Source organism: Prenolepis imparis, unplaced genomic scaffold (assembly GCF_030444845.1).
Source record: "Prenolepis imparis isolate NDT839.2.m4 unplaced genomic scaffold, iyPreImpa1.0 SCAF_3, whole genome shotgun sequence".
Lineage (NCBI taxonomy): Eukaryota > Metazoa > Arthropoda > Insecta > Hymenoptera > Formicidae > Prenolepis > Prenolepis imparis.
In genome coordinates, this window is record NW_028141161.1 from 15,920,942 (window position 1) to 15,936,412 (window position 15,471).

The 15,471-nt window shown below is 46.1% G+C and overlaps 2 protein-coding genes across 21 annotated transcripts in view; one reads left to right on the plus strand and one right to left on the minus strand.

Annotated features, from left to right (window-relative positions):
- LOC145934030 (uncharacterized) overlaps positions 1–15,471 on the plus strand; it is a 172,496-nt gene that overhangs the window by 125,056 nt on the left and 31,969 nt on the right. The window lies entirely within an intron of this gene.
- Positions 1–15,471, minus strand: part of Dati (zinc finger protein datilografo) — a 69,680-nt gene that overhangs the window by 30,331 nt on the left and 23,878 nt on the right. For 16 of the 19 annotated variants that reach the window (XM_083034203.1, XM_083034202.1, XM_083034200.1 and 13 more), the window contains one exon: positions 5,790–6,114. In XM_083034203.1, the coding sequence (XP_082890329.1) occupies positions 5,790–6,114 (325 nt within the window). The remainder of the gene's footprint in view (positions 1–5,789; positions 6,115–15,471) is intronic. The other 3 variants (XM_083034201.1, XM_083034185.1, XM_083034192.1) reach the window with 1 other exon arrangement.

Genomic DNA, 15,471 nt, shown 5'->3' on the forward strand with positions numbered 1-15,471 from the left:
TTACATTCTGCAATCGTTCCTATTTATAATTAATAGCACTGAGAAAAATGAAAAAATAGTGCAAGCGATAGCTGGAGCTTTGATTTCTCGATTAGAACCTAGAATCTTGAAGATTAAATAATCATAGTCTTGAAAATAAATTAATTACGTGTGCCCTTTCCCAATTTATTTATTTCTCGCAGAATTTTCTATCATGACGCGCGAAAAAAAATGTCAGTTCATCGGCTATTAGTTCGCCATTCGGATCTGTCAACAGAGCGCCGTGCAAACATTGCAGATTCCTTATCTCGTATCACAAACAGCCGCGCTGTGACAATCAGCGCGCGGGCGGGCTCGCAACGAGTTTAGAAAAAAATTGCCAAGGCGATTCGCGATCGTGCCCATATATCGTCCTCGATCTCGATATTCGATCGCGGAAGCGACAGCGGGTTTGGCATAAAAAAAAAAGATTGACGGTCAATCTATTGTCGAATCATTGCGTTCGATACGGTCCAAGGTCGGGACGAAAAAAAGCGTAGGCGTACGTATCTCGTCGGACCTTGCCTTTCTCCCCCCATGGCAGAGGCTCCATTCAAATTAACCCTCACGGAAAAAATGCGGAACCACCGCGCAAGGGTTGGTAGAAAATTAGAATAGGCTGATGCGTCTCTCGACAGGCTATGCATATGCGCCGTGACTATACGTTCATTTTTTTCGGCCACGGACCATACGGCGTTCCTCTCCTGGGCTTAATCACTTTTCTTTTCTTCCCTTGTACTTCCCGTATCTTTTCTCACGGAACTCACCGGTATTTTAACGGCTGCGGATGAAACATGAACGAAGTTTTGACGAAAGAACGAAGCCACTTTTGATCGTGAAATAAAATATTATAGTATATATAAAGTACTCTGAGCACACATTATTTATTTAAAAATATTTTTAAAAATTCCATTATATTTTGTATAAATAATAATTATATATGTAAATTATTATATTAAAAAATAATTATATGTAAATAGTAGATATTATATCTCAGAGCATAAGAGAGAAAGAGAGAAGGAGAGGGAGTCAAACTTATGTAAAGCCAGTTATGTAAGAAGAAAGATCGCAAAGTTGCAGCAAATTCCGGCGTCTATCGGTAAGACGATATCGTGTCTTTTTAAGTTGCCGCGACGAAGCTGGAGTTGAGTGTGTTAATTACTAAACATGGGCCGGTTACATCGCTTGCAAAATTGCATGAATGCATGAATTCTGGCGTACGAGCAATTTACGAGTACGCCGCGTTGCACGCGGGCTGGTATTAGAACTAACGTTCGCTGTTAAAACATTCATAGCGAGGCTATAGGTTGGTTGGCTGATTAGCCCGCGCGTTATATTAATCAACGAAAATTAATCAACTTCCGGGTTTAGAATATGCTCGAAATACGCGAAAGGTTTTATCCGTTAATTCGTGCCGCGAATTCAAATAAAATTGGCCGTAAAATTGGCTGGTGCGAAACAAAAAAAAAATTAATCTTATACTTTGACGAAAGCTCGTTTCGCGAGATTTCTTGTAACTTTTATATTTATTTTTCCCATTTCTCAAAGCGTCGCCGCGCGCTGTTGTTTAATCTTTCATTCTGCGCCATTTGTGATAAAGGGACCATCGTGGCGTCGCTCTTTTCCGCGGTGCCCTCCCGTTCACTCCCTTTTGCCCTTCCTCCTCGCGTTGCTTTCTCATCGCTTTGATTTTTCTCGAGACGTCTCCGTCGAGAGGCATTCCGCCGCATGAATTCTTAACCGGGCGAAATTAGCGAATTAAAAGTGCGAGAGGGACGGAAAAACGCGCGGATCCGGAACAGACCGCTGCCGGAACGTCGCCGAAAGAAGCGAGGGGGGCGGAAACGAGAGAGTGACGGACGAGAGAGAGAGGAGGAGGACTCTGAAGAGTCTGAATTTCTGAAAGAAGCGTTCTTTCCTTTTTCCCCGTTTTACGCGGCGGCACCTCGTAAATACGGATATGCAGGCTCATTTCCAAACTGTTTCGCGCGCAGAAGCGTTGGGAGAGAGGGGGGGAAACGCCGGAGGTCGAGGCAAAAGCCTTAATTTTTATTCATGCGCCGACGAAACGGCAATTTTTCGCAGTATTAAGTGAGCTTTAAAATTGTCCGGTCAATTTCGCCGGTAGAACGTGCTCCTTTTTTCAAGCATCCCAAGCTATCGTAGGCGCGACATCACCCTCCGGAAGGGTAACCGTCTTCTTAACCGCATCGTTTCGAGGTATCGTTTACGAATTACGTTCAATCGATGCAACTGTTGCGAAATTCGCCCCGGGGCGAATACCATGCGTTATCGATAACGTGGCCATTACGCATCAGCGTCTTTCGTAACGCGGATTACGCTCATAGACGGATCATTAGGTCATAGATGTTACCGAATGGACACCCAGATTATGGTGCTTTCGTAAGCGTTTAACAATCGCTAGCGCCGTCCTTTGAGATTGTTCGATGCCGTTCTAGTCGCTTTTCGATTTTCGCAGCCGGCATACACGTGCCCGGTTAGCGGCTCCGGGAAAACCGATTAATCCCTGGCACGTAGGGCGGCCGATCATTAGATTTTGGCCGGGAAATTGAGTTTTGCCCGCTGCCGAAGGGATAATCTTTGGTAGCCTCTGGCCTGCCTATGCGCACGGACTCTATCCCTCTCTCTTTCTCTATCTCTCTTTCTCTTTCTATCTCTCTCTCTCTCCCTGCATCCCAATCGTCGCATACGTTTACAGACACATATATACGTGCGTGCATGTGCGAATATTACACACCGTGTTCACGCGCTCGCGCGGTCGTGTGCGCTTGCGACGGTGGCGGCGCGTAACTTCGGTTCCATTATTGAGCGATCGGACGATCGAAAAATTCCCGCGCTTTTTCGCGCTCGGCCACCCCGGTGGGGCGAACCGATCTCTCATTGGCCCGGACCGTTTGGTCATCCCTGCACGAGAAGGGGTGGACGGACCTTGCTCTCTCTCTATCGTTCTCTGCCTTCTCTCCCTTGCACTCTATACACCCTCGCCAGGTATTTGTCTAGGCTACAGATATTGACCAGCTATCGATATCGTGAACACTCGTCGATATTATATTCTCTCCCCCTTCTCATTCCGACCCCGTTCTTTCGCCCTCGCGCCCTCTCCCCCGTCTCCCAACCCCCGGCGCGCGTTTTATCGGCCGTGCGTTCTCGCAAATTTCGGTTAATGAATTATATGTATAATATATAGACACGCGTGCATACATATATATGCGCGCGAACGATGTAACTCATGTGCATATTTGCGGACCGATGGAACGAGGGGGACCGAGAGAGGAGTGGGCGAGTCGGCACGCCGGCGAATTCCCGCCGATTTTTGAACACGAGCGACCAATCGCCGTGTGCCCCGCCGCGCCAGAATTTCATCGAAATGAGAAATCAATACGCGGTGCAAATGCTATAACGGGATATTCGTTCTGTTGCAAAAATGCACGCGGTTTGCGAGTATGCTGCTTTGCATTTCGCGTTACTCGCCGATATTAATTAGCACGTGCCAACGTTATTGTTTTTTTACGTAATCTTGCATCGCGCAGCAACGTGCGTGTACGTTTCTGATAAATTTGAAATAAATTAATAAAAAAAAAAAAGAAAGAAAAACTAGATAAATTCGATTTCGCAATAGGGTGACTTTTATGTATATCCAATGAAACTGCAATATATAACAAATATAAGCAATGTTCTTTTGAATATTTGTGAGCCTTTTCCCGTTTGCATTTTTATATATTTATCCAGAAACGTCATTAATTATAATTATAATAAAAGAATAAAGTAGCGATAAATGATGAAATCGCGACTAATTAAGATCGATTACTACGATTACTACGATCGAATACAAATTGTCAAGAGCTTGTTTGTTTGATAGAAGCAAGATTTATGATTTATCACGGACCAACAAGTTTGTCGAGTTTGCATGTTGTATGAATATAAATTTTGCACCGTCCAATCATTTCTCCTTAAAACGCGTTCGAAAATAGAAATATTCCGATTCGTGGCTAAATGCGACTCGAAGCGTTCGCAGCTCTCGTCACGAGAGATACCGTTGCAAGTTTTGCACCCTCTCTTTCGATGCAACCGAGGTCGGGGGCTGTACGGCATACGGGTGCATTTAAAACATTTTATCGGTAGAAGTGTGGAAATCCAAAGCGACCCTCTACGTACGCGCGTGCATACACGCCCAGCTTGAGCACCACCCTGTGGAGGAGGACGATGACGAGGGGTGGGATATGTGGGGAAGGGCGGTTATTAATGTAAGGCTGAGCAGTAGTTATTTGGCCGTGGGTGGTCGCAACGTAGAGAGAGAGAGAGAGAGAGAGGGAGAGAGAGAGAGAGAGAGAGAGAGAGAGAGAGAGAGAGAGAGAGAGAGAGAGAGAGAGAGAGAGAGAGAGAGAGAGAAAGAGAGAGCGAGACATAGAATGAGAAGACGGGAGGTCGAGAGATGGGCCGGCTAAAATCAATGCGCGAGTCCTTCTTTCGCCGCTATTTACGGTTAAGAAAAGTCAGGCTCGACGCGGCACGGTATAGAAATAAAAAGATAAGCGCGAAAACCAGGTTACGCCTGGATATTCTCGTCAAAATCTCGCCAAAAGACGACGTTTGCTTTTATATTAAACCGTCCGATCGAGCGTGCGATGATGCGACTCAAGCCGCGGCGAAATTTGCCTCGCGTTTATATATGCACGAATTTATGTCGCGCAACGCGTTTCTCTCGTTACGGGGAAAGTTTAAGAGAATGACCCGACGACTTGTTATGTCGAAACCGTTGGGATCCGTTTACTTTGTCGACGAGCTCTTCTTCGGATCGATTGTTACTTAGGGGTCTCGTATCTCTCTTTCGCTCCGCACCGACTCCGGACGATTCGATTAAATAGCTCGAATACCCGACGCAGGGTATTCGTCTTTCTCTCTCTCTCTATCTTTCTCTCTTTTTCGTTTTCTTTTTTTTCTGCTGCCTCGCCGAAGCAAATCTTCGTTAAGGTCAACGAGATTTTTCCAAGGGTCTAGTGCACGGCGCACGCTGACCGTTTGCTTGCGAGGCTAATACCTTCCGAGTGACTACGTTCATCCCTTAATGAAATTCTTTCTACCCGGACGCGACCCATTGGCTCGCCTTTGCAGCCAGATCGGGTTTTCTCATTATTGCGAATCCTTCGTGCGCGGCCCAGTCGATGTTATTTTAGTCCGCCTTCTACGCGGCTACAGATGCATCATTATCTAAATATCGGGGAGTCTCGCGAGGGGGGCGCGAAAGAGCAGAGCGTAGGGCAAACGGATGCGCACACGCCTTCGTTGATTCGTTCGTTCGTTTAGTCGAATCTATACTATCTATAAACGTAGAAATATTTTACTTGCACGCATGCACAAAGCAATTTCGCACCAGTGCGCATTGAAGTTAGTCACAATCGGGACGCATGATTGCCCGTACAGACAATAACTGCATATTAATTTATTGATTATTGGCTATAGCCCGGGCGATATAGTATTCATAGAATTTACTATAACAGCAATATATATTCGTGCACTAATTTATTGACCAATAACTCGGCGCGATTCTATAACGACGACGAGCCCTGGGCGCCGGTGCGTGTGGGTGTATGGTGGGGTACCAGAGGGTTTAGCGCGTATTATTCTGCATTAATTTATGGTCGGCGTGCCGACCGATTACGCACAGCAGTCGATTTTAATTCAAAGCCGGGGGAATGATAATCGCGAAGAAAAGAAAAAAAAAAGAAAGAATTAGAGTCAAAGTCACTCACCCGTATGCAGTCGTGTGTGCTGCTGCACGTGGCTGAGCTGCTTGAACCTGCGGTCGCAGTAGCTGCACTTGTACGGCTTCTCGCCGGTGTGGACCCTGATGTGCTGCACGAGCTGATGATTGCTGGAGAACGACTTGAGGCACTGCTGGCACTGGTGCGGCTTAACCTCGTTGCCGCCGATCATACCGGGTCCGACGCCGACACCGACCCCAAGACCGGCTAGACCTCCGGCGATGCCGCCGGGCCTCCCCGTCAGCGCACCCGCGCCGAGCTCCCTCGCGTGCATCTGCATCGCGTTCTTGTGCATGAAGATCTGCGAGAAGAACTGCCGGGGTTAGTTGGTACGCTGTACTTTTCGCCGAGCAACGGGGGAATGGCAGATCGACCCTGACCGCCGCGTTAATTTCCCAGTCGATCGCCATTGGTCCTCTCGCGAATGCCGAAACCGAAGAAAACCGTCACACCTCGCCTATCTTCCGCGGTACCGCGATTATTTTCTTACAAATGATTGAACGCGCGATCGTAGCGCTCTGAATAATATCTGTCGTTTCATAGTAAACAAGGCGAGAGATACGGCGGAATATTTTATCGTGGAATTGATTTATTTATCGATAAATAACGAAACTTTATTTGCATAGAGACTATAACAATTGTATCTTTTATTAGAATTAAAGTAAAATGAATACCAATATATATATATATTTTAATAATGATAAAGCGTTGTCGCATTCCAAGATATTATATTCTTTCTCATGGTTTCGGCATACAGGTTCCAAAACGCGCACAGTTCGATCGATCCTCGTATTGCTTGCGCTAGTTTTTATAAATATATTGAGAAGTAAAGTCTCGCAAAGTTATATATATAAATCGAGAGAGCACGCGAAATAGTATTGCGGCGTTGTATCAACGAACTCGAATAGTATTGATAGTTGAACTTGACGATTAGAAGTTACCAAGGTCGTGGTATTGCAAGGCCGAGAGCTAACGTTTATGATTGCGGAACGAAGGTACGGTACAACTTGACCTAGTGATTGATACTACAATCTCTGATTCTCTGAAATTAGTGCGAAGCTCGACAAAATTTGCAACTCGGTTTACAAGAAACTGCCGGTTTGAGTATATATCATACACGTGTGTTTTATATAAACACAGTATTTTGAAAAATTTCAATATACGATTCACATACACAGTGTATTAGCAAGTCTATAGTACGTGTGTGTTTACATCTCATCACATATTATTTAACATTCCTATGCTTGTCAAGTTATGTTACGATGTTATATTGCGGTACCAATCTATCATTCAAGTGCTTACAGTTTATCAAACTTGTTTCCATTGATTTTGATACGAATCTCGAGGCGGATCGGTCGAAAAATCGCGCGTAAAGAGAGCTCAATTTGAGCTACTCTGCTTCTTCCTGAACGCCGCGAGGAAGAACCGAAACTGATAGAACGGCGGACCGGGCCGCGTAACCGATGGAGGAATAACGTTCAATTTCGGGCTCTCCTCGTTCTCTCGGGGAACAGGTGTTGCGCCACTACGATAGGTAGGTAGGCACGGTGTGGGTGTAGGTGAACGAACGAAAGGGTTAACGTTAAGGCTGTACAGTCCGCGGCGAAAGTCGGCTGAAGGGAGAAAGATTGAAACTCGGCGGGGAATTAAAGAGAAGGGCGGAAAGGGTGGGCGCGCGGGGATAGGATGGACTCTCGCGCGAAGACGGTGAAGGATTTTATTAAAATATGTTAAAACTGTAATTAAAATCGAAAAATCTCGTGAGAAGTTTTAAGAATCTTAGGTCACCCCTTTCGCGACGAGGAGCACCGGGTTGCGAGGAGCGAGAGCGCGAGTGAGAAGGAGAGAGATCGGGCGAGAGACAGAGAGAATTAAAATTGTCACCGGGGGTTCTCAAGTTTCCGTGAGTTCGAACCCTTTCCACCGCTGTTCGCCGTTCGACGTGACTGCGGGATACTTGACAGGCGACGACGATCTCGGCGCTGGGCATCCCTGGACTCTCTTTAATCCCCGTGGGAGAGGGAAAGGCTGCCCGGCACGATTTTATTCCGCGTCTTTTTCCTCGCCTTTTTCTACCTCCGCCCGGACACGGTCGACCGGCTGTTGTTCATCGCCGATTTGAATGAAATTGCTCCTGTTTTGCGGTACTCGAGGGGGAAAGGTTACGGCGATGCTTCGTTTAATCGATGTATGTACGATCCTGGCGAGCCTCATGTCAGTTGCATAATGCGTTTTAGTTGCATAGTTGTTGGTGGATAATGTGAAAAATTATTCATGCCTGCAGCATCGAATATATGTGGCAGACAAATAATACACATCTTATTGAATATAATTGTTTTAAATTGCAATTAAAAAAAAAACGCTTATACAGTACCGGATATAATCGAGTGTATTTTTGTATTTCTCTCCCCGTATTGCGTAATATCAATCTGTTTATTTGATATTTTAAAGATGTATATGTAATTGCTTGCCAACACAGTTTTTCCCTTTTCGTATCCTTTGCCCCTCGCGAACGGACTTTCACGATGATTAACCGGGAGTCGGGAATGACAGAAGGGTTCGTGAAAAACGATTTGACGCCGAAGCCAAGTCGCGTCGCGAATTTTTAACGACTCTGTCTCGAGTGGCCCATCGAGATTTCTTTAAACTTTTGAGTAAGAAAGACGTTTCGTCTGTCGTCTGTCGACTCATATCTCTGTATGCTGATAAAATTATCGGATTTTTTCCCACAACTCGCATTTACATTGTAAAGTGAGCGTACGAATAAAATATACATATTTGATTTATTTTGATAAAAATTCATTAATTCTATAAAAACGCGCATTTTTACAAATTAAATAGTTATGTAATCTACAATATAAGGCTATTATTTTTTAACGATTCTCAAAGATATTAAGACAATCGTGGGACTTTGGCAGCATCGACATGCGAACAATGTCGGCTATTATTCTCCGTAAAAGTTTTTCGACGGAGTTCGGTGAGAATACCGCGCTTTTCTTAAATTTCAAGACTATGCGGTCATTAATCAAATTTTTATCTCTTGGCAGAAAATTGCGTCTCGACGCCCGACCATACTTGGCGGTTTGAATCTTTTTTTCTGATTTATCGCCGTCGCCAGCCGCGGGAAAAAAAAGAGAAAGAGAGAGAAAAGTCGCGGTCCCGCCAGGGTCCGCGAGAAGAAATGGAAAGAGACAGAAGAAAACGGAAAGAGTTGGCCCGCGGGTTGTTGGCTTAATGTCCTTAATAATGGAAAAATATATCAAGTGACACCCACTGTATTTCCTTGGAAGCATTTCTCTGGTCCTATTCGTCTCTTCCACCCTTACCCCTCGCGCGCGATATTCTAATTTTTATATCTGTCCCTCCGGCCCTCCTCTCTTTTCTGCTTGTCCCCCATTTTTTATTAACTCCGAAATCGCTCGTTAAACTCCGCGTTCCTCCTCTAATCCGGTAAAATCTAGAACCAGGTCTAGACAAGAAGAGTGACAAATATTTCCAGTCGAGATTTAATATGTAAAAACACTTTAATTTTATTTCTTAGTCGTATTAATTTTATTTTGATATATATATAATATCATCGATATAAGCGTGCGATTTTCCGCGAGATTTCCCGCTTGAAAAATGTACGCGTGACCTCATTCTCCTGCTATTCGAATCGCGACGTATGGCTCTCGTTCCTCGCATCGCGGCAGGTTTCTTTTTGATGCTGATGCTCCAAGGGATCGTTAGCATTTCAGGAGGAGCCGACGAGCAACCCTTCCTTTTTTTTCTCTTTCTCTCTTCCCTCTTACAGTGAGTTACGTCCGTGAGTAACGTCGGGCTACTCCAAGTGGGCTACTTTATACACTTGGAATACAAAGCAAAGGTCTCACCTGCTGACCATATGCCTTCTCTCCACGCGCGCGCACACACGTACACGCAAACACGGAGCTCTCTGTCCACCCACGCATGCTGGCCATGCAGCGGCTCACATATGGTATATCGTTACCCATGTACGCGGACGTGTGCACGCGTGTGCGTGTATGTGGCGAACGCATACGTGTACGGAGACAACGTCCAATCTAACCTAGCATGACCTGACTCATTCGAGAACCTACCTATCCACCTTTCTGTCTAAACTACCGCCGCGGATGCTATGTACTGTAATATAAAGGAAAAGGGGAAGCGCCATCCCCTGTAATTGTTGGCTTTAATCCGCCTGAATCGTTGCACGTTGATTCTCCGCGTGGTATGTTGTCCGTTTCCGGTCGGCGCGGATCGTTCGCCGATCAGCTGCGTGAAAAGGACGATTTGATTTCTTTGGAACCGATCCTTCAATCTGTCCTGTCTCGCTACCGTTTCATTTCTCGCATCTGCCTAATGTTAGAGTCGAATGTAAAAGCGCACTAACCTTGACTGGTTGTGCGATACCTCGTCGGGAGCAACTCCTTATCTATATGAATCGTCTTAATTACACGCAGAGATGAGCGAACTTATAGAAATGTATATATTTTCTTATTAACTGGAATAATTTTATATGACAATTTCTCGAAAGTCTTTGCACGTATACACTTTCGCTACAGTTTCATACAAATTTTTGTTTTATATTAAAAAAAAGAAGAATAGATAGAAGGAAAAGGTCGCGGGGTTTTAATAAATATATTGCGGGTGTGTATGTGGAAAACTGATTAGATCTTTGGAGAACGAGATTTTGGTCATCGCTCTAAAAGCACTATCTCTTTTTTTTTTACCTTCTGCTACGGTAGGCAAAATCGGGCTTCCTGTTTCGTCGGTGGATAGGATCAAATAACACAACGCGCCACGTCGAAATTAAGGACGCCGAAAGGTAGTCGTTATCCTACGCGGGGCTTATGTGGGGCTGGCCAGTAAAAAAAAAAAAAAGAAAAGAGGATCAGAGCAGGCCGCGAGAGATCGCGCGATAACGGACTATCGATCGTATTAATGTGCGTCGGCGGACAGCCGGCCCAATGTCAAGAGTGTAGAGAGAGATTGCTAGGCAAAAGTCTATCGATGATCAGCCGGAGGGGCTTTACGCTCTCGTCTTGTCGTTGATACGTGTAATGCTATATTTTACCCGGTTCGATTTACTCGATATGATGGATCTGCATTGGATATGCCATTTCTCTTCGTCGTCGGACTAATCGTAAACAGCGCGAGGAATGTCTCGACTACTCGTCGTGATGCTAATAAAAAAATAATCTCAATCTGCGAAATTTTGCAATCGCGAAAATTGCACCGATTTTCACGGAGAGCGACCAAATATACAACGGCCATTTTCAGCGCGGCTCTTCTCGAAAGTGTTAATTATTTAAAGATCGTTTTCGGCCGCGCTCCTGTCACGTCGATATTTTCAAAGACCGCTCCTCTCGCTCTGCGAAATGATTTTAGTAATGTGAATCTTAAAGACGAGAGATCCGAACGCGAATGGAGAGGATAATGTACGCGGTTACTAAATTGCGAACGGGTTTCGATCGCACGACATTCGCTAGGCGAACACCCTCCGCTTAGCACAGCGGGTAAAGACACTCTCGCGGGTATAACCATAATTCGAATCACGTAGGTAGGTAATTTAATAAGCGGTCATCGGGTAATGCGGTCTCCTCGTGATTAATCGTCGGATTGAGCGAACGAGCGGACGTATGTACGTCTAAAGATAGTTGTACACCGGTTACGTTCGCAATTGCTTCTCGTCTATAGTTTTCTCCTTTAGTCGATGACAACTCATGAATGAGATGGATCAATTTTTCTCAAATTGACCAGTCTACTAATTTTTCCTTTAATTTTTCCCGAACGATATATTATTAATGATTATTATTATCGTTCAATATTAAATGCACACACTTGAGATATATAAAAAAAATATTTTTGCATTTTTATATACATACTTTAGATGTTTTCTGAGTTTCGTTTTATTAGATTCACGTCGTGTCAATGTCGTTAGATGTTTAATGCAAGCGACAAATGCATTCTGGGGGTTTTTTTTTCGATGCCACGTGGTCTCGCTCTTGGCGCGAATTTTCGATCCTCGGCCTCGTACTAACCGTATGTGTGGAATATATCCATCAATAATTACCTGGGGCGGCAAATGGTGATGAGGATGCTGATACGCCGGCGGTACGTACGGCGGGTGGCTGGGCGGATGGTTGTGGGGGTGAGGTCGGGGATGGTTTTGATGCTGGGCTTGCGGCGGGAGCGGTTGGGGCGCGGGGGGCGGTGTCCAAGGCCCGTGGTTTGGCCCGTGGCTTTCATTGGTGCCATACATCTTCAGGGAAGAATCTCGAGCATGCAACCCGAAGAACAAGAGTCCCATCCGCCCCGGTCCACGAGCGATGACACGAAGGTCCCTGGCACTGCTGGCATAATCGCGAGCGCTCGCGCGCCCATCGATCACCCTTCGATGCGGGATTTAAATTTCGACTCGTTTTCCGCGAGGATGATGTCTCTTTTTTTGTTCCGTCTCGTCGCGTCGCTCACGTTACACGTGATCTCGAAAAAGTTCGAGCGATTAAGGAAACATATATAGGAGAACGTGCGCGTTCACGCAAATGACTATTATTATAAAGTTCACAGAGAGGGTGACTTTCTCCCGTATTTTATCTTGAGTAAAGCGAATCTCGAGGAGAAACGTCGCCTCGTCGGAGGAAGAATATACGACTAGAATGGATCTCGGTCGAGCCGGCGACCGTAGGATCTACGACGGTTTGGTGCCTAACTAGCTGAACACAGACTGTTGTTGATCGTTATGCTCGCGAAATATTCGAACGCCGCGAACGTAGTACGGACTGATTCCTCGATCGCTATTGTTTCGATCAATCTCACCCGCCGATCTTTTTCCCGAACGGCGGCTCCTCATTGTGCACGTATTAACGGGCGAGACCTCGGACTTATGTAATCGAAAATGGGGAAATTCGCATGCGTTTACGAGGCCTCATAATTTCTCTCTTTGTTTATTGCGGTGCGTGTGAAAGATATCGCTTGTCGTTCGCAGCGATTACTTTCCCGATCGGCCAATTAATTATCCTCGTACGCTCCATGAATGTTGCGCCATCCGACGATCGTCGGACCTCCTCATTAACTCTCGTTACGGATTTCTTTCGTTATGGATTCCTGGCAGCCGTGGGCCCCGTCAAAAGTCACGCTCGTCAAACGCATATAGACCGATTATCCCGATCGACCCGACGCTCGACCGATCATCTTCCTTTGCGTAACTGATACCGTTAAGAATCGTTGCGCAAGCGCGTGTCACGGCCTTGCACTCGCGAACAAAGTCCTTGGCTCCTAAAGCGAACGGCGACTTCGGCCAGCGATTAGATCGATTTCTTGCTGTTAATTCTTTTACCGCACTTTTATCCAAGATTTTGTACAACTGATTATTCTTCTTCTGCGCAAATCAATTAAAATCTTCGTCACCGACAATTTGTTAAATTCGTGCACATTTTTGAGGGGGGATTGACTTGTTTGCTCGTTCTACGGGATCCGATCGGCGTGTTGATCGCGAGTTTCTCTGCGTTTCGACAATCTTGTTGCGTCTCGAATTGGAACGTGCAAGCGGTAACGCAACATCGTGCTACTTTCGTTCACTGCGCTCGTTCGCGATCGGGTATCGTGTGCGCGCGCGAGCGCACGACTACGGTGGCTGGTGGACGGGTTCACGGGCCCAGGATACAGGGGCCCGTCTCGGCGCGACGAGAAAATTCCACGGGACGGTCCACGACGGTCGTCAAGAAACTATCACTTTTTCCGAGATCGGAGAGAGTTTTTTTATATGTACCATACGTACGGGGGGGATGGGGGTAAGCCCGCGCGCAAGGGGGATAGATAAACCGGAAGAAGCGCGGGTGCAGCGCCGTGCGGGCACCAGCGTGCGGCGTCTCGCGCAAACTAAACGGGTTCAAGGGGGGGACACGTCGATTTCTCGGTCTCCATCCGCCGTCTGCGTGCGTGCGCTAAACGGGGGGATAGAGGGAAAAAAAAGGCTGGTCGCGCGCGGTGGAAAGGCGCACTGATAAGACCGGCCGCGGGCCGAACGAAAAAAATCCCGTCGCGGCTACTCTCGAAGAGAGATATCGATTGAAATAACACGATTCCGGGGAATGCAAGACCCGGCCAATCGACACGACCGACACGGCGGAAACAGCCAATCGCGCCGATCGCCGCACGCGAGCTATCTCTCGCCTCTTTCACGCAACCCCCCTTCGCTATTGCCCCCCTGTCTAGCTTGCCGCCGCGACTCCTCGTCATACGCGGTCCTTCTCCTCGCCTCCTTGACCGTCTTGTCCTCGTGCCCGCTTCTACTCCAACGCGGCTCTTACTTCTCTTCCTCCACCCTCTCTGCTCGATCGCGCGCGCGACCAGAGAGCGAGAGAGAGAAAAGCGGCGCTCACTCGGTTGCAAACGACAGAGCGAGGCGGAGGCAATCCGCGGCCGGTTCAGGAAATATGCGAGCCGAGAGATCGAGGTGTCATCTTCGACCCGACGGATTTTTCCACTCGCCGACGCGCATTTTTTTTCCACGTCATCGCGTTCGATGACGATCCGCTAAGCCGTTTACCCTTTCCTCCTATCGTCTACGCGTCTCTCTCGTCTCGAACTCGTACGACGAGAAAAAATCGGCGTCAGAGGGTGAAACACGTGTGATATATGTACGCGAAGATGATGCGGAAATTATCGTCGGATGACGTGAGAGAATAATTCGCGTTTTCCTTCTTGCCGCGGAACTATCGACCTTTGGAGGATTTCTCGGAGACAAAAGGATCTCGGGTAGTTGATAGAACGCAGACACACATATATACGTTATGATATTCCATTATATATATATATATAATAACGCGTGTATTAATATAAGATATCGATTATCCGATTACGGTTAATTTCCACGAGTAGAAAATCTGATATTAAGCTTTAATTAATTGCGAATAGTGCCGAATAATTTTGGATTAATTTAAGGACTCCGGCCTCTTGAGCCATCGGGTAAGCTTCACGGTGAAGTGAGCCATTCAATTCCTGGCACCTTACCAATCATTCCTTCGCTCGTGCTTGATACATATATGCACGATCTAATGAAACGTCCGGAGATAACGAATTGGTCGATATCGGGGTAAAAATGTATGAGGATAAGGAAGCGCGCTGTGTCGATCGATTGCGCATGAATTGTGGATATCACTGTCTTCGTAGTATACGTCAATCGCAGCTTCGATGATAATAGCGCACGATTTTCATTTTCGAGAGATTTATTATATAAACGAATTATATTCTAGTTAAAAAATAAATATTTGTTACGATTATAAATATAAATTGTTCAATGTTGCATTATGTTAAATTTGTGCTTTCACATTTAAATTCAAAGCGCGCGAGCAACCTCTCGACTCGGATGTCAAAAATTTAATTAATTCGACCAAGTTTATCTGTAAATCCTATTAGTTATTTATATCCAACATAACATTCGGCAAATATATTTAGGTGCGACAATGTCACTCAATCTCGATGAATTTCGAGAGATTCGAAGCTGCGGTTTTCAAAACGCATTTTCTTTTCATCGCGCGCGTTTGCGCCATGTTTCTCCCTGGCTTCGGCGATTTATTTTGGGCGTGGAGTCGCGAGAAGGTTAACGGCGTAGAAAAGTGCGTGCTAAAAGCGCGTCCGCTTGGAGAAAGAGAGAGAAAAAAACAGG